Below are 21,069 nucleotides of genomic sequence, written 5' to 3'. Positions count from 1 at the left end.
AAAGCAGGGAATTCGTATTACTATTCGGTTCAAAATCTCTTGTCGTCGCGAATTCTGTCGAAGAATTTGAAGCTTAAAATATATAAAACGATAATCATGCCTGTTGTTCTGTATGGTTGTGAAACATGGTCGCTTTCTCTGAGGGAAGAACATAGACTGAAAGTATTTGAGAACAAGATCCTGAGAATAATATTCGGACCCAAGAGGAACGGGAATGGGGAATGGCGGAAACTTCATAACGAGAAACTACATAATTTATATGGTTTACCCAACATTGTTAGGGTCGTCAAGTCTAGGAGGCTTAGGTGGGCAGGTCATGTAGCTAGAATGGAAGAAAGTAGAAACGCTTTCAAAGTCTTGACTGAAAGACCAATCGGAAAACGACCATTAGTAAGACCTAGGCGCAGATGGGAGGACAATATTAAGATGGATCTCGCAGAGATTGGAATACAAAGTAGAAACTGGATGCAGTTAGCTAAGGATAGAAGTCAGTGGAGAGCTTTTGTGAACGCGGCATTGAACCTCCGGGTTCCATAGGCCATAGAGTTAGTTAGTTGGTTACGGTAGTTTATAGGCCAGGTTAAATAAGGATAGATGGTAGTCATAACTCAAAATCACGTTTTGGAACTACTCCACTTCGCCCCTTCACCGACGAATTGCTCACCCCCTGGATTTTCAAAGGGGGTTCAGTTCTTTGAAATACATGTTGAAACATGTATTTCCTTACTCACACACTATAATATTTAGTTTATACTAAACTAGTCAATTACCCGCTTCGCAGGGTTAAAATTAGAAAATTAGTAATATATTCCGTTAGTCAGTCACTTTCTTACTATTACTGAAGCGATCTCTGGTATCGGCCATTTTCGATCGTTTATATATATCGTTCCCTTCCCCCTCCCCTAAGTTACAACTTTAAAGTAAAATAATAAAAACTATCCTAGGTCCCAACCTCATCCATGTTGAAAATTTGATCGAGATCGGTCGGGTGGTTAAAGATTTATTAAATCATAAACACAGTCACTTTCATTTTTATTTATATAGATAAATATATACTACACTAGTATAATATATTTACTGTAGTTATCAAGTTATGCAATTTATGTAAATAATTCACGTGTTAAGTGCACAAGGGAATCAATTCCCTTTTTTGTTATTGTGGACATAGTTCATGTTTTAGAGCTCTATCTGAAACTTCTTTCAGAGTTTAAAAGATTTATATTCAGATATTGTAAGTAACTCTTACCATGTAACAAATTTTGTCTCTTTTTCTTATAACTCTGGTAACTGAACTTGATTCCCGTTTGCTCTGACCTCCCGAAGTGTTGTTATACATATATTCGGGACCCTTCTTATCTAGAATTACCAATATTTTAGGATTGCAAGGATATGAACTGCTGTAGGTATTTATGAGAGGAAAAGAGGATCAGTGAAGCACGACCTCCTTAATTTTCGCCTACTATTTGCTGTCCTGTTAATGGTATACAGTATATTTAGAGCATCGTTCAACTGCATAGGATTTAGTTCGTTTCAACTTTTGCTACTTGTATATCACATATTAAGCCCCCATAACAGTTACTATCTTACAATCTTTTTTCCATGCTGTTTCGGAGGTTGATTCATAAACAGCTGCACAAGATTCTGTACATCTGGTTATTTATTTATTATTATTATTATTATTATTTTTTTGAAGTACGTGTTAAGTTTCTTGAAGAAAGTGTTGCAAATCTACGACGTATCTACTGGATGATTCATCTTGACTAACCAGTCTCTGTAAAAAAAAAAAAAAAAAAAAAAAAAAAAAAAAAAGATCTGTACATTTTGATTTAAGTTTCAAGTCTATTCCCCTCTACTCCGAACATATGTGTATTCACTTACAAGGAGAAGGCAGACTTTGCTAAGTGAACTTCGGCGCCATTTTTTGCGAGGTGGTAGTGCACATTTAAAGAGTTAATATAACAAACTGGGAGAGCGCAATGGCGAAAAATAACGGCGAAAAACCGTCTTAAAGTTTTATACTCGCCTCATATATCGTACGACGCGCGAGTTTATGAAGTGATGACATAGCAGAGTCAGGAAAATCTGCGACTCATATGGAAAGACTCCTTCGTTCGAATCTCGTTCGAGTCAAACATTTTTTTTGTTTTTGCTTCAACCAATAAAGTAGCTATTTGTAACCATAAATAAAATATTAATTCACCATATGTTTATAACGAATAAAACAGGGGCGTCATTTCAGAGTTTGCTTGAGGGGGACAAGAGCTCCACCGACATAAGACTTTCACGTTTTGTACTAGTATATCAGTAGAGTGTCGATTAAAGTATATGTATTCCTCAAAGTCTTGGGGGAGCGGCAATTGCCCCCTCCTGCCCCCCCCCTAAATGACGCCCCTGGAATAAAACAATACAAATTTTCAAATCACATAAAATATTTCAATGTTCCATGTTAACTAGCAAGAAAATTTAATCTATTCCGTAAATATACCGATATCACGAGTTATATTATGGTTACGACAGTCGTTGTGTAATAAATATTCTTGACGCTTCGTGTCTACATCTGTTGACAGTGTGCGAATTACAAAGGAGTTGAGGGGAAAATCCCCTTTACTAATACTGGATGTTGCTATAACCAAAGAAGAATTTCCCTTATTCCCCTTGTAATTCGGACACTGTCAACAGATATAGGATACGAAGCGTCAAGAACATTTTTTACACAACGACTGCGGTAACGATAATATTTACGGAATACATTAAACCCAATGAAAAAGTTTTGGTTGCAAGCCTTTAAAGGATATTACGGTAAACATCTATTAGTTTTAACGTCTGTTTGGATTGGATTGGAGTTTAGCGTCCCGTCTATATGATATCCGAACTTAATGTGGGATCCGAAATACGTGAGCTCCCGCTGGAAATCGAACTTGGGTCTCCCACGCCAAAGGCGCGTACGCTCTACACATAGAAATTATGCAAGACGTGGAACTACAGTTGGACCATCATAAATCATTCAATGCTCTCCCATCAGAAGTTGAACCGTGCATCAAAAGTGTGTGCGGTAGTCACTAGACCAGCAGAGAGGTATTAATAAATGTTTGGTACAGTGTAAAAAATTTCTTTAATAAAATCACAGCAAATTCCTATCAAGTATTCTTTAGTTATTGGCACAATGCTGTTATTAATTTTTATTCCTTTTTACGTTGATTGCAATTCAAATGAATCCTTGACAATACTTTTTACACGGTTGTAAATTTATGGCCACACTTTTTACACTTAATAGAAAAAAATCTGTTATCAAGCAAGGAAGGAAGATCACCTTTCACTCACGGTACTTTACAAAAGTTTTCCAGTAAAAAGAAAAAAGTAAAAGGAAAGAAACGTTTAAAAAGAAAAAACACGGAAAATGTTATCTTCCATCCTGGCGTATCTTTCAGCTAGAGGAAGTTAGAAAGTCAGTGACTCGTATTGCAGGAAGAACACTTCTTGCAAACATTGTAACTACAAACAGTAGCTTTACTACTCTATGTTTGTAAACATCTTCAACACTTCATTCATAGTATGGCTAACCGAACGGAAACAACGGTGATAATGTGCCACAAGAATTGTAGCAAAATATAAAGATTGCATGAGTATTTTTAGACGTGAATATATATTTTTAAAAAATGTACAGCAGAATATTCATTATATCAAATAGAAATTTTTCCATACCATGTGCGTAGGGTTGCCAGATTTTTAGAGAAAAAAGGAACTACGATTATTAGGGAAGAAAAGGAAGATATACGGTATTGAAATTTTACGTATAACAAACATAAATGGTTTCGCATCGTAATCTATATCTATTTATATCTATATAAATCAAAATGAAAGTGACTATTTTTGTGATTTAATAACTCTTGAACCGATCTGGATTAAATTTTCAACAAAGATGAGGTTCGGGCCTGCGATGGTCACTTTTACGCTACAACTTAGGAGAGGGGTGAGGAAGATAGATAAAAAATGATCGAAAATGACCGATGTTAGTGTCGAATCCATAGTTTTCGAGATTGCTGAGATGAACAGTGATACTTCCAATGCCGTTTAAATCCAAATTCAGCCCCATAACTCGGAAGAGGGAGAGAGATATAAAAATGATCGAGATCAGAGAGCGCTTTAATAATAGTAAAACGTGATTGACTAAGAACATAGTACTAATTTTTGTTACTTTAATGCGAATCGGATAATTGATGTTAGTGCAGAATAAGTTTGACTGAGAACTGGAAATTTCATTAAAAACAGTTGCGACACATGAAGAAAAAATATAATACAAATCCTGGTAGGAGATCATGTGGCTCGGATGTCACGTTAAGACATAGGTTCTAGTCTCAAATAGCCGCTGTGCTGAAAGAGACACTACACTCAAATCCAACCAACCAAATATATCACACATTTTTTTCTTTTAACAGCATTTGAATTAATTGAATCTCTTACCAGCGCATATCCGTTTATATACGCTCTAAAATATTTGGTCGATATTTTTCTATATTGCGATATTTTAATATTCTTCGATATATATATATATATCTCGATATTTTTTTAATGATTTGATATTTGATATTTCCATACTTTGATACTTATCCATATTTCGATGTTTCGATATATTTGACAATACGACCAAGTTTCGATATTTTATCAAACGAATTATCTATTTCATTGTTTTTGAACATCTCGACAGTTTGATGTTCTGATATTGAATTTTTGGTATATTTCATATATTCGATATATAGATCAAATTTTGGGATTTTATCGATACAACGTTTTGATATCTAATTGTGGATATAGCATGGGCATACTTTGTCATAGAATCTTAGAAGTTTCGATGATATGAATGGATGTTTCGACTACACATAACTACGGGTAGTCGGCTAATGGCACAGTGTATAGTGGTGCTCACCCCTCTGTAGCTGTTTCGAAGCGTGAAATGTAGGTCTGAGCCTTACTCATATCTAGGGCCCAATACTACGAATCATCGTTCAAAAGGCGGAAGTTGACTAGATTAAATCAGGTAGCGATAAAGTAATTTAGCATTAAATGCAATAAAATTTGCAAAATATATTAAAACTGCAAGATAACTGCACTTAAACTTTAAACTAGAGTTTTGCAATTTTTAGAGATATAATGGTAGTAGCTGCTCTTTATTTCTTAACTGTTAGAAGGCAAACTTGTAATGCTGTTCGTGCAATAATAATAATAATAATAATAATAATAATAATAATAATAATAATAATAATAATAATAATAATAATAATAATAATAATAATAATAATAATAATAATAATAATAACACGACGACTGTCGGATAATGTCGCTAAGTCGAGCGATATTTCTCTGCTACTTTATTATTAAGATATTGTATGCGAAATACCAAAGTTATGTTATCACACAACAGAAACTTTTGAAGCTGTATGTATAACAGAAATTGAAAAAGCTATCAGATAAGATGTAGGAATTGTTGGCGATGGGAACATGAAGAATGCAAAGACACTTCTAATATCACGATCCAACATTTCCATTTCGGACCAAATTTTTTCCTTATTTTCATCTACATACATGAATATTAATAAATATGGGTATGAAAAATATGTTTTCTCTGTGGTACAGTCCGCAGCAAAAAAAAAAGAAAAAAAGCAACTTGGAAATGAGCATGTAAGTTTATTGTGAAACTACGCCTAACAGCGCAGGGAATCAACATAACGTCTAAGTGGTATGAATCACGCCAGGAGAAACCTCGGCGTCCTCCCCTGCACACTTATTTTGGAGCAAAAGACTTCGTGGTATCACAATAAACTTACATGCTCATGTTGCAGGCTTTTTTGCTGCGGACTGTACAAGAATTTGTATTACGAAGGTCACTAAGCGCCATTACCCTACCGGTAGGGCAAGTGCATTGAAACATATATTGTTACATTTTCCCGTTTCTAGGAATAATTAACAATGACAGCGAACAAAGTAATACCCGATGATACAGGCCTGTATCCAGGGGGGTCTAAGGGGGGCCGGCCCCCTACATTTTCCCTGGCCCCCCTAAAATTTTCATGGTAGGCTTGCAAATGAACTATAATACGATGATAAACTATATATAGTATGATTGGATCGGGCCCCCCTAACTTCAGCCGGGCCCCCCTAACTTCAGCCGGGCCCCCCTAACTTCAGCCGGCCCCCCCCCCTAACTTCAGCCGGGCCCCCCTACATTTTGGGGCTGGCTACCGGCCTGCAAAGATATATAGGCCTACTAGAAGCATTGGTATTTCTAATACACCTTTTGTTTTCGTACTGCTCAGTACAGTTTTTGAGATTTTTCCATTTCTCTTAAGTTGTCACTATTCCCCCATTTCCCCCTAAAATGACAGCTGGAAAGATACAGTTCTTTATGGCTTGTAAAATAACGGAGTTTAGTCCATAGTTACGTTGAATGCAGGACATTCCAAGAAATTTTCAATACTTGTATTGGGTGAAAACAAGTACTAAGGTTCAACATACACATATAAACTCTGAGCACGCCGAATAGAATAGAACACGAGATCAAACTCACCGAAAGCAGGTGTATTAACTATTCAACTATAGAATATACTGTATGAGGCCTTTAGTAATGCAGTCTTGTGTTTAAGATAATGCAAAGTAGATAATTATCAGCGAATGTGAAGAATACATTGAGGTCATTCTTTGAAATTATGCAATTTCTAGTGTGGACAAGAGGTTTAACCGGTGTTGAAAATAAACATGAAGTGCACTTTTCCTTTCTTTACACCAACTTTTTGTTTCAACACTTACGTAAGGTTATAAAACTACATATTATCCTTACAAAAAGGTTTGTCCTGCTTAGAAAGAGAGAGAAGAAATGTATTTTTAATACTGTTAGACACAACCAAAATTTCTTTCAATTGTGCAAGTGTATCCCATTCAACATGTCGTGTTATAAGTCATTAAAAATTTGATGATACACTCAGAAACAATTTTACGCAATTTAAACTACTTTGCCCTCTTTTATATTTGTTAAGTCGTTGTTCATTTAACATTAACTTTCATTTAACGCTCTAGAATATATGCGCATTTCTCATTAGGTTTTTTTTACGCTACTGACATGAGGTCTAAAGTTTTTATACTGTGTTTTTTATTGCTTAGTTCCAATGTTTAAATTACATTGTGCTTAAACATGGAATAAAAGTACTTGAGGATTTTTGTAATTTCATCCTCTATTTAAAACTACTCTTGTCGTATTAATAAACAGAAACTCACGTTCATATTCAGGATTATTAGTATCCGCGTTGAAGTAAAGGTAGGTAATCAGCCAGCGAACGTAGTTATAAATTGATATGTAAACCCCAGGCGAGCACCCAGTTCTTCTTTTATTTGCTAAGAGGCAGGCCCATATCCACGGAGGGGCAAGGGTAGGCCGCCCCCTCTAAATTTTCACTGCTCCCACTAAAATTTTCACGGTAGGCTTGCAAATGAACTATAATATGGATGGGTCGCCCCCCGCGTTTTTTTTGTGTGCAAATTTTCATCGGATTAACGGTTTTTAATGTAAATTTTCATTGGGTGTAACGATTTTTAGTGTAATTTTTTATTGTATGTAACGACTTTCAGTGTAAATTTTCATTGAATGTAACGGTTTTATGTAAATTTTCATTGGATGTAACGGCTTCTAGTGTAAATTTTCACTGGATGTAACGGCTTCTAGTGAAATTTTAATCGGATGTAACGGATTTTAGTGTATTTTTTATCGGATGTAGCTGTGTTTAGTATAAAGTTTCATTGGATGTTTGGGCTGGCTACCGGCCTTCTAAAAGGTCCAACGTTTAGAGAGGTCTAATATTACAAGCCACTACGTTTGTGTAGTATTGAATGGGTTTTATTGTGCACCCGAAAAGACGATATGTAATTATAAAATACTTCTACCTATATTTTCAGAAACAATGATAGAAGTAGACTGTTTTTTCTTAGAGGAGTACAGATAAATTGTAAGATCAAAGCTACATCAATTATATCTCTGTTAAACAAGTATAGTTTTATTGAGAAAATGTACAAATGTATGTTGAATTAGGAAGTTTTGGGTGCTCCCCTGGTAAATTCACTGAAAGTTTCGCGTTAAACGAAATAACTGTTTCGTAAACGTCTACTTCTTTTTCTTTTATCACAGATCAAATTATGACCACTTGCTAATTTGGTATTTCTTCTAAAATGTTATATTTTGTTCACCAATCGTAAATATCATTAATGATCCATGGTGCCGGTAACGATTGCATCTGATTCAAGCTCCGACGTAGTTGGAAATCCTCTTTAATGATATGGCCCCATCCTTAATAACCTTGATGTTGTATAACAACGTAAACAAAGAAGCAGTTATTCAATCAATTACGATGCTAATGGTAAAATTACGAGAGTTTGCTTATGGTTTCTGTGCTTTTATTTTCTTATTGCTCATGCTCTTGTCATTTCTTCTACACCTTACATTACGACATTACCATCAACCAATTCACATACATACGTAATTAATATTCGTAAATTGTAACTTAGAATTAGGAATTAGATTTCTGGGCTTTTGGCATCTATGGCCGTGTTAGCCCGTCACTAGAATTAGGATTAGGAATTAGATTTCTGGGCTTTCGGCATTTATGGCCATATTAGCCCGTCACCAGGATTAGGATTATGAATTAGATTTCTGGGCTTTTGGGCATTTATGGCCATATTAGCCCGTCACTAGGATTAGGATTAGGAATTAGATTTCTGGGCTTTCGGCATCTATGACCATATTAGTCCGTCACTAGGATTAGGATTAGGAATTAGATTTCTGGGCTTTCGGCATCTATGACCATGTTAGCCCGTCACTAGGATTAGGATTGGGAATTAGATTTCTGGGCTTTTGACATCCATGGCCATGTTAGCCCGTCACGTATGAGGGATGACGTACCTCGGCAATCACACTCTCCGAGGAAAGGGAAGGAAGAAAGCGTCTTGGGACCTATATATTAGCTAACATCCCGGCATTTGTCTGGTGTGAATAAGGAAAACCCAGGAAAACCTCATTCAGGATGACTGGCCTGAAAAAGCTTTTCCACTTTTTCCAGCGAGTGTCCCCACCCGGGAATCGAACCCGGGACCAATAGCACCAAAGGCGAGAGTGCGTTAGGGCAGACTCGCAAATTGTGGCAATCAGTACGTCTATTCGATAATTGTGTTGGTGAAAAGACGCCAAAAGGGGAGAAAAAATCTGTATCCGTGTACAAAATAAATTTGATTTTGACAAAAGGTTTACTTTATTTATAAGTTCATGAGTTCATGAGTTATGAGTTCCTAGATCTCCCAATTTGGAAACTTCAAAATTTTGTTAATTTAGTTAGAAGCTTTCTTACAGAGGTAATTACCCAATTAACCCTAAGAGTTGAGTGAACTAGTATTGTCGACGAGACATGTAAAATTTCTGGTCTGGTCTCGTTTCTCGTCTCGCAAATGACGAGATTTCTCATTTCTTGTCTCGTTTCGAATTTAAGAATTTACTCCTCGTTTTATGGATAATACTGTAGGGCTATGACCAGAGCAATACAGTAGATCGATATACATTTCCTGTAAATTGTCCTAATATTAATAATTTGTGGTTCTTACCTTTTCGGTGGTCTAATAACTAGCAGGCGTGCCTTTGGAGCAAGAGATCCCGTGCTCGATTCTAGGTTGTATATTTCGATGCATTGCTCTCGACTGATCGATATTTTCAAATCAAGAGATATTGATATCAAAAGATATGGTTGATCGATAAGTCGAAAAATAATGATATCAAAAGATATGACTGATCGATAAGTCGATAAATATTGATGTCAAAAGATATGACTAATCGATAAGTCAACAAATATTAATATCAAAAGATATGACTAATAGATAAGTCAAGAAATATTGATATCAAAAGATATGACTGATCGATAAGTCAAGAAATATTAATATCAAAAGATATGACAGATCCATAAGTCGACAAATATTAATATCAAAAGATATGAGTGATCGATAAGTCAAGAAATATTAATATCAAAATATATGACAGATCCATAAGTCGACAAATATTGATGTCAAAGGATGTGACTAATCGATAAGTCAAGAAATATTGATATCAAAAGATATGACAGATCCATAAGTCGACAAATATTGATATCAAAAGATATGACCGATCGATAAGTCGACAAACATTGATATCAAAAGATATGACCGATCAATAAGTCGACAAATATTGATGTCAAAAGATATGACAGATCCATAAGTCGACAAATATTGATATCAAAAGATATGAGTGATCGATAAGTCAACAAATATTGATATCAAAAGATATGACCGATCGATAAGTCGACAAATATTGATGTCAAAGGATGTGACTAATCGATAAGTTAACAAATATTGATATCAAAAGATATGATTAACCGATAAGTCAATAAATATTGATATCAAAGATATGTTTGAAAGATAAGTCAACAAATATTGATATCAAAAGATATGTCTAATCGATACGATAGCTTGACAAATATTGATATCAAAAGATATGACGGATCAATAAATCGACATATATTGATATCAAAAGATATGACTGATCATTTAGTCGTCAAATATTGGTATCACAAGGTATGACTGATCATTTAGTCGACAAATATTGGTACCAAAAGATATGACTAATCATTTAGTCGACAAATATTGATGTTAAAAGATATGACTGATCATTTAGTCGACAAGTATTGATATCAAAATATATTACTGATCGATAAGTCGATATTTATTTTTTATATCTTTTTATATCATGATATTCGATATATTATACGATAATTGATATTTTTCAATGTATCGATCAATTGGTATTTGGTCGATATCGGTTATTTTTATCCAGAACAAAATATTTAGATCCTACTTTAAGCTGTTTGTTTCTTCTTATATAGCATACCAATCAGTGTTTAAATACTAAAACAAATGACAAATTATCTTAAAAATATATTTGTCTTTGTATCCTTGTAACTTTTGTGCAAATGTGGAAGTAGTGACCTCATTTTGATGATGGTACATATGATCTTTTTTCTTTTAGCTTTTGTTTTTTGCTACAATTTTAATGAATGTGGGACTTACTATTTTAAAAAAAAATATTTAAAAAGATAAAAGAAGATTATATGGTTTACACATAACATTTATATAGTAAAATTACATCGAATCCTTGTCAAATATCTTGTATTGTCGTTGCAAAATTATAATGACACTATTAGTAGAATGTGCTTAGGTGTTAAAATAATGATCAATTATAGTTGATTTTACATCAGCCGTATTCTCTGTGATATGCATCAAATTAATATAAAAACAGCATCATGATGACACACTTCTCAGTTTTCTTCTGTACCTTTAGTAATTTTCTTTTTAAAGTTCAGGAACATTTTTAAGACATATTTGTCACTATTAATTATGTAGTGTAATTTTTGGCGTTGTCGAGTCGTCTTACGTTGTCCAAAAATATGGCTTCTATTTAATCATGATATCAATTGTATTTCCGCCCCTCCCCTTCCAAAAGTCCTTGCTAGTATAGCGGCTTTAGCAAGCACTCAATTTTTTTAAACAGAAGACAATGCAACATTCAGGATAATTGATACAAGATTCAAATCTACTACTCTTTGGTGGCCAACTGATTAACAAGGAATAGTATCTCGCAAATACTGGCTATTTCACTAAATACCGGTATTTCACTAAATACTGGCTATTTCACTAAATACCGGTATTTCACTACATACAGGTATTTCACTAAATACTGGTTATTTCACTAAATACTGGCTATTTCACTAAATACCTTGATTTCACTAAATACTGGCTATTTCACTAAATACCGGTAATATCTTAAAACAGTAGCTAGGGATGCGCCCGAGATAAGATTTGAGGCTGTCTCGTCTCGAAAATGTGCTGTAAAAGCGATGTCTCGACTCGAAAAATGTATATTTCTCTATTGGAAGAGCTGTGTCTTGACTCGAATTTTGTCAGGAAAATTCTGTCTCGACTCGTCTCGTGCGCATCCCTAACAGTAGCTAGAGTTAATTAAGTTCTGGAAAGAAATTGCAACGTCATTATTTCACTTAAAAAAAAAAGTTTCTGAAAGAAATATGAAAAAAAAGTGAATGAATGAACACTTCTCGAAAAGTATCAGACATAGTGATTTCGTTTTGCAATCACTATGTCCCGGGTTCAAGTCCAGCTTCCAACCATCCTGACTGAGGTTTTTATCCCAAGGCTTTTCATCCATCACACCAATCGAATACCTGTGTGGTGCCTTTAAATATATTCAACACGTTATGCCTTATAACATTGGATGTAAAAATAGAGTTCCTAGACGTTCCAGTTTAGCCAGGACAGTTCCAGATTTACATTATTTTTCTCTTGGTTCTAAAATCCACATGTCCCAGTTTTTCTGCAAAACACGTTAATATCATTCGTGCGATATTTTAAAAAATAATGCTTTTATTAGTAATCGATAATCAAATAGAAGGAATAATATAATCTGTATCACTTATGTTAGTAAATATTGACCTATATTATTTATTAATTCTCATATTCCAGCAAATACCAAATACATAATTATAACTATACTGGAAATTTTCCCAAGATGTTCCGACTTTTAGTGTAAATTTTCATCGGATTAACGGTTTTTAGGGTAAATTTTCATTGGATGTAACGATTTTTAGTATAATTTTTATTGCCTGTAACGGCTTTCAGTGTAAATTTTCATTGAATGTAACGGTTTCGTGTAAATTTTCATTGGATGCAACGGCTTCTAGTGAAATTTTAATCGGATGTAACGAATTTTAGTGTATATATTTTTTTTAATCAGATGTAGCTGTTTTTAGTATAAAATTTCATTGGATATAACGAATTTTTTGTCTGAAAATCCGTGAGCCCTATATAGGTCTACCAAACATCGCTGCCGACATATAATGAAACTAGGAGCGTCATTTGCGGAGGGCAGGGGGAAATTTCCACCCCATAATTTGAGAAAAACATGTTTTATTTAAAAAAAAAAAAAACTGTGAACTAATGTACTAATAAAAAGCGTGAAACTTCGCTTTTCGGTGGAAAGTTGATGAGCGCTAACTAAATAAGAATTTCCAACAATTTCATGCAGGTGGTCCAATGAATCTTAATTTGGAAAGTCTAGCAATTACTAATATGGAAAATAATTGTTCATAATGATTTCTCATAGTTGGCCCAACGTGGGCAAAGAGGTAGCATTCAGTCGCCGATGCGACTATTTTCCAACGATGTCGACCACCATTTGTTGTTAACTCATTTATATATAACCTAACTATTCCACTTCGGCTGACCGACTTACTTCCAAATATTTCTTTCCATGTTCGTTGTTAAATGTTTCCAGGACAAAATGACTTTGCATCTAAATCTTTGTTAGTAAATAAATATTTAATTCATGTACTTACCTAATGCAACAAAGACTGTCAAGAGAATTGAACCGAAGAAGACGCTATACTGCATGTTGTCAAACGATCAGATTTCACTCATAACACCAAGATTTAAAAAAAAAAAAAAAAAAAACTATAAAAATAACAACAAACTGACAAATAATCACTGAATAGTTGAAATCAATGTCCGCGAAATTGGCCGGTCATCGACAAGTCAACCGCGAGAAGCAATCTCGTGTGGTTTGTGGATGATCAGGTTTGTCCACGCGCACACTACTCTACAAGTTCACTGCTCACGACTTCGATCAGCCACAATCCACGGCCTTGTCAACAATACTCCAGGCAGCACCACGGCACACAACAAAACTCTTTGGCCAAGCAATGACGGATCCCCCTGTTTACAACCACTTCTCCTCCGACGAAGCATATCATTGGTTTTTGAGTCTTCCAGCAAAGCTACAGATGTTGATGACGTCGAAAACGACTGCGCGCGGGGGGAGTAATTACATCACTTCAGCACCAATGAAGTGAAAAATAAGTTATTCTTCATTTTATTTTCCTTTTTTATATTTCCGATTTCTTGCTCTTTCTCTTTCGACAGTTGAAAATGCAAGTGAATGGCTTCTGTTGTAATTCTTAGCGGCACGGCAGAGTGAAAGTTTCACTGCGCTTGGAGAGCGAAGGAGCGATTGCTTTTGCTTCCAGCACTCTTGTATATGTGACTTGTGTCTGTATATACGTATTGCGTTCCGCACTGCGCCTTTCCATTTCGATTTACCGTAATCCATATGTTTCCGCGTGTGTGTGTGTATGTTTTGTGTTGGCTGGTTGGTTTGTCTGCATGCAGATGTAGTATATAGACAGTAGAAGGCGTGTAGTACAGAACAACACCCTTTAGTGAATCCTCACGCTTCTCAGCACACGTAACAGAACTTTGTAATTTCGTGTGTCCTCCCATTCAGACGTGATTGCTGATTTCCTCAGGGGGACTTTCAATATACCGAAGGAGTAAGGTTACATTTCCAAAGCAAAATGTAAGGACACTTCGTGCAGGTAATGGGGAAAAGGGCGAGAAATGTGCCAGCAGTTCTTTTTCCGATAAGTGAAGACTGTATTACATTTAGTCAGTGGCATATTTGGGGGGTTTACTGGCTTAAGCCCCCCGAGATCTTACTATAGTAAAGTAAATGAAATATCTTGCAGAATTTTCACATTTCCAGGCGAATCCCCCCTCCCCCGAAAGTTAGAAAAGCCCCAACGGAACAAAATCGTAAATACGCCACTGCATTTAGTGTTTCTTTTAGAAAAAATGTTCCGGGAGTCACACTTTTGGTCACATTATTTTTACATGGCACTATTCTATTTATTATTATATTATAAACGTATTATTTTGGCCCGTCAGAGCTCCGGGGGCATTGTCCCGCCTGGAAGAAGCACTGATTACATTTATCTAATTGATAAAAGGAAATTGAGAAAAAATTAAATGTCATAGGCCTTATATCACATATAATTTAAAAAGTTAAATGAAATATTTCAGTTTAACGTCCTACGATTATGCCCTTTAGGCTAAGGGAGACGATGATTAAAGCAAATTAATGATGATGGAATAAATGGGAAGGTGGGAGGAAACGGGAGTATCCCGAGAAAACCCACCAACACAATGTTATCCACCTCACATATATAACAGAAATATGTCCAATTAAATAGTATGTATCCTATGTATAGGCCTGTATGTTACGTAGTTGCCTGCCGCTGTTAAGGGTTTCCTCTATATAACAACCCTGAATCTAAATTTCCAGTGGCGTACATAGGTTTTCATCAGCTGGTGTTCAAGTTCCCAAGTTTATATCGTTTCAGAATTTTTATATGCATATCTTTATATTATAAGTGTTTATTTTTGTATAATATTTTGTTGACGGGAGGTTAAAACCCGGAAACTCCTTTTTGTGCACCATTGAAATTACAATGATAATCATAGCCATCACCGCCATCAATAAACATGAAAGTCAGAACATTTTAAAGTTCCGACAGAACCTCGTCGGGATGCGGGAAATTTGTTCCGAAATCGGGACTGTCTCGACAAAAATAGGAACGGATGGTAACACTCCGAAGGGGGTGAAAATAGTACTGTGAACATAATAGTAGCCTATCTTGAGCATTGACTCAGTGATAGAGCGCCCATTTCTGGTGCGTGGGGTTCTTGATTTGATTCCCAGCTCGTTCCAAGTGAACTTTATGGAGAATGAACACCATGAGTCTACCCTTTTCTCCCACTTTATTCATTTCATAATTTCATTCATTATTATATCATCACCATCTTCCTTAGCCTCGGTGCATGATTGTTAAACTAAACATTTCATTTCACACTGACCATAAACAGAGATGTGGCTCTGGAAAGAAGGATTGCTCTTTCAGGGCTACCTCCTGAAATTATTACTGCTTCCATTCCCGTAACGATTCATCTCAAAGTCATATATAAGGTAAGGTGGGTGTTTAAAGTGGTGTTACCTACGAGATTAGATTTGAAGCTGTTTTGCCTCGAAGAGATCTAGTAAAAGTTGTTTGACGTCTCGAAACCCATTGAAAAAGGTCTGCCTCGCCTCGTATTACGTGATGAAATTTTTTTGTTGTCTCGCCTTGTATGGCAACAGTAGCATAAAAGTTATCTCGTTTGGCTTAGTTGTGTACTCGAGCAGTGATGGAATGGGTCACTGAGTTACTTAAGTCTCGACTTTTCTTCGAGTCATCAGGCTCTGGATCTTTGAGGCCCAGGCAAACTCGGTGAACTGATCCGGCAAACCAGAAGCAGCCGAGATCTCAGATCTATAGTATTGCCTTAGAATTTTATAGTTGATTGATGATGTTCACTACTCGAGGTCGAATATACATTTGTTTGACTCTCGGTGTAATATTTGTTAATCAAAATACTATGCATTGAATATTTCATGTTTCCACAAATATAATTTCACGTTTATTCATTTTCCTATTTGTAGTCTTTGAACATAGCCTATACAAAAAGAGTGAACAAAACACTGTTTGGACTCAACGGTATATTTTGTTCTAAATTAAACTTTGATGATTCTTCATAACAGAAATATGTAGCTTATCTTTTCTCTGATTCTAATACGTTTGTATTCTGATGAACCTTGTAATTATCTTTCAGTGCAATGTTTGACACACACACACACACACACGGACTCAAACAACAAACAAGAAAGATATTTTGTTAATGAAAAGGCAATGAGAGAGGAGATATTTTTTTTTTTTTTTTAATTTTTAGAATTGCATTACCAGATAGATAGCTAAGCAGATACAAAAATGCCGGTTCAGTTGAATGATAGAAACTTAGTTACGCTTGCTTCAACTAAATGATCTTAAAAATGTGACCTTTTCCACTTAGAAGGCTAATAATTGTCAGGGTGATAGTAAAGGTGTAAATGGTAGCAGGTTTTTGTTACCGGAGTTAAAAATTTAAACTTTCACAGGTTAGTTTTATTGCTCATCAGTAAAAACATGAAAAATGGAAAGAGAAAATTAAAGGAGCAGCAGGAAGCTGTTATCAAACTACATATGAAAGAAATTTGAATGTAAACTTTAACCGAAATCGATATTGTATTCCGTATGGAATGAATATAAGAAATAGTAGGAAATAGTCTGGCTCGTGTTCATGAAGTTGTGACAATTCATTCAGACGATGAATGGAAAACCACAAAGTACAGAGCAATAACTGTATCCTATGTAGTTTTGTTTGTTGTGCTAGAAATTTTGCAGAGAAAAAGTTTAACTTTTTTTTATATGTAAGCTAATTTTACCTCAAGTATTCTTTGTGTACACAGGTTTAATCTTGTTAGAAAAGAATGTAGTTATTTTTGCAACATTGCTTTGAAAATTTTAACTTTGTCCTTCCAGAGAAATGTCTTGTTCGGCCGTCCTAATTTCACCTATGCCTAAGGATAGAGATACCTAACTTTTCAAGAAGACCTGAATAGCCAGTTTTTTTTTTTTTTTTTTTTTTTTTTTACATATAACTCGGGTGATGTTCAATATTTAGGTGAAACCTTTGTCATTTTTCAATGTAATCTTCGTTCATTTCCACACACCGTCGCGGTCTCCACTTTTCTGCAAAGCCATTTTGAAGAGTGTATTTGAGACATTGGTAAACGACATTTCCAAGGGAACTTCTGGGTGGAAAATGTCTGCTCCGCAAGGAATCATTGAGTTTGAAAAACAGACAGAAGTCACTGGGAGCAAGATCTGAGGAATAGAGTGGGTGTGGGAGAGATTCGACGTGTTTGTGCTGCAAAAAGTATTTACATGTGTTAAATGAAAATGACAGCCTTCCTGTAATACAACAATTCCGGAAATCCGATACAACTTGGTGTGACATCTGCTGGATAAGTGGAAGTTACGTTATTAATGTAATTCAAATGCTTAAAAAAATATCTATTTTTTTTTCCTGTGATCCTGTGGTTTCGGCACCGACATAACCTGGTGTATATACCGGATTAGTGAAAATCTAGATACTTTGAGTGAGAATCTACTACTTTTAAAATAATAGTTGTATTTAGTTTGTAATAAACAAAATAGTTTTAACATACATTTATAAAAATTAAATAATAGTGTTATTTAAAAAGCAATTCACAGGATACCAAAACAACACAATACGTAATCAAATACAGTTGAGTTCGTTCCTCTAGTCGCTGACTTAACTTAGATTTTGGGAGAAATGTTATTCTCACAATACTGTAATTTCTGTGGGTAGCAACACTGAACATTCTTCAGGTTCATATTTTCTGATGTAGAATAACAATATGTATGATTGTGGTAAGTTGCATTTCATTATTTCCTTCCACTTATGAATAAACAAGTAAAAGAAAAATGGTAAATTTTGTATTATTTTTAGTATGTCAGTATTTCGGCCGGATTTCGTTCGGATTTCGCCCGGGCAGACGTACCAAACTAATAAAACTTTTACGGTGTACATTTAAGGTAGAACACAATGCTATTTGAAATATTGAAAGTGATTGTTTCAGCCTTGCTTGGGTCATTTGAATGTCTCCGACGAACGCTTAGCTTCCTTTAACAGACACATTACTAATACCTAATGAAGTAGCTGAATGTATTTCTTATAAGAATACCTGCAGTTAATTTTAAAATGCAATACATAAAATTGAAATAAAGAATTAAAACTTATTATTTTAAAAGAAATAATAGTCTAAGTGTTCCTACAATAAGAGATCATTGTAAATATGTTACAAGCAATAAAACACTAATGGAGTTATTTTGTACTCTATTAATGTTTATGTTTAGATGTTTACTGTAATGCAAAACGACATTTTTTCCTAATTATAATGTTTTATCTTATATTAAATTATCAATATGACCTTGTTTCATGAACTGTGGTGTAAATTTTCCTGTTCATTAACTATAATTATTGTTTCACCTTGAATAAAAGATATTTAATGATACGTCGTAAAAAAAATGTTTGGTTCCATTTTAAAAGAAGCACAAAAAAGATCGTGTTTATACTTAGTGTAAAAAGGTGTTTTATGTTGTATTGGTGCATACTTCCTGGTCATTGAATCCAATATATTGCAATTAAGAGGAATATTTTTTGTCTTCCAAGCTGTGCGCCCGCGACACCTTGGCTGAAATATTTTATCTTACGAAATATATGCGCCGCGAAATATGTGTAAAGTTTCACTAATACTCGGCTATTTTACAAGGAACGGACATGAACGTGTCATCCGGACATCCGAATCAAACGTAGTCCGTTCGATAAACATAACAAAGATATGTTAATACGCAAAAAATTAGGTGCCATGGACAACGGAGTAAGTCTCTGCGGCTCATTAACCCTGTTAGTATAAAGAAAATCGTAGACTCGCAGTGAAATAGCTATTGCATCAACATTGTTCATTCTAAAGTCATGATTTGTAGTTCATTCTCTTCAGAATGAAACAAGCTTTCCAGAGCTGCTATGTTTGGGGTCCATAACGTAATTGAACAGGGAAAATTGGGAGAATGTCGGAAAAATTCCCTCCAGAAATCCCTCCCATCAACTTTGGACCCTGTGGAGTGGCCCCGGATAAAAGCACACAATTCAAATGTAACTAGAAAAATACTATAGGGGATAAGTGTACCTAGTTTTATATTGATAGACAGAATAGGTATGAGGGGAAAGCGTTTATTGGTATACAAGCTCTTCCTTCAGCTAGAATCCAAAGAGCAAGTATGGAGTAGAAGCACCCAGGATTACAACTGAAAAACAAATTCAAGATTCAAACATCCCCGAAAAAAAAAATGAAAATGAAAATTTTCAATTTAACGTCCCATGATTATGCCCGATAGGCTAAGATAGACAATGATAAAGCGGATGAATGATGATGAAAAAATTGGTGGAATTTTCACCAATAGATTGGTAAAAATTGAGTACGAGTTTTGACCTGACAAATTAATAATAAAGATTTCGTTAAAATTCAATTTCTTAAAAAAACGTTCGAATTTTCATATTGTTACAGAACAATATTTAATTTAAACTATGGAAATTTACTAACGCGAGGGCTACATCCTGTTAATGAAAACAAAAAAAAATATAGGGTTTACCCAAACGGAAGACCAATGACAAATTATATGAATACACGCACCACAAATTGACAACTTTTTATGGGAAAAACATGTTATGTTGAACATATTGTCTAGAAACGTCATCATTTAAAAGACTAGGAACTGACGTAATGATAACTTATTTATATTTTGTGTTCAGAGATCCGTCGACCAGCAACGCAATGTTTGCGTTTGTTGATACAGGATATTGCATGACCAAGATATATCACCTTATCTATATTTGGCATTCCGATAGCATCTTCGTAAAAGGATTTCCGCAACTAGTCTTACATGCTATTGTGTTATTTTGATTTATGTTGTCATATGAAACCACGTGGTTTTATAAGTACTATTAACGACACGGTTATTGTGCTGCCAAAATGTCTTGAGCCGTGGCAAAAATGCGAACTAAAGCTCACACCCTCACACACCCACGCGTTGAGCCAATAAGGGTTCAGCTGTTGCTAAGCGAGAGAAAGCAAGTGGAATTCCTTCAGCCGATAGCAGCGCTTGTAACGGAAGACTAGGGATCAAGTTAATGTGGTATATTTATAGAAAGACAAACAACCAAGGATGTTATAAAATAGAGGATCTGCCCATACGTATCTTCATCATATGAACTCAGTGAAGCTAAAAAAACAACCGAGCATCGTCTGAGCCAGCACGTCTGATTGGCTACTCTCGTTTCCGCCATGATTGTTGGCTCGAAACATTACGATCTTAGTGGCGCGGAGTGGGCAGAGTAGGTGTGGCGAAGCTGTGACGTATGGCTTCACGATTTTCTTGTATGGGCAGATCCTCTATTTTATAACATCCTTGCAAACAACAATATATATACAGGGTGACCCAATAAAACTTCCCACACTTTAAAGGCTAATATAGAAGAAAAAATATGGAAGATAGAAGATTGTTTACTGAAAAATACATAATTGTATTGAAAACAGTTTCTAATTGATCGTACTTTGTTCTGATTTATTCTATTCTTATATTCTCCCTAGGAAGTCCAACAATTGCAGAA

At 35.1% G+C, this 21,069-nt stretch overlaps 1 protein-coding gene across 1 annotated transcript in view; it reads right to left on the bottom strand.

Moving 5' to 3' along the window:
* Positions 1–14,163, bottom strand: part of LOC145684189 (sphingomyelin phosphodiesterase-like) — a 215,479-nt gene extending 201,316 nt beyond the window's left edge. Inside the window, exon 1 of the mRNA XM_081756208.1 lies at positions 13,464–14,163. Coding sequence (XP_081612334.1) covers positions 13,464–13,518 — 55 coding nt within the window. The 5' untranslated portion in view covers positions 13,519–14,163. The remainder of the gene's footprint in view (positions 1–13,463) is intronic.
* Positions 14,164–21,069: the final 6,906 nt, after the last annotated feature.

Source organism: Thermobia domestica, chromosome 4, assembly GCF_964235325.1.
Source record: "Thermobia domestica chromosome 4, izTheDome1.hap1.1, whole genome shotgun sequence".
Taxonomy (NCBI): domain Eukaryota; kingdom Metazoa; phylum Arthropoda; class Insecta; order Zygentoma; family Lepismatidae; genus Thermobia; species Thermobia domestica.
Note: the sequence above shows the minus strand (reverse complement) of the source record. Positions and strands in the feature narration are given on the sequence as shown.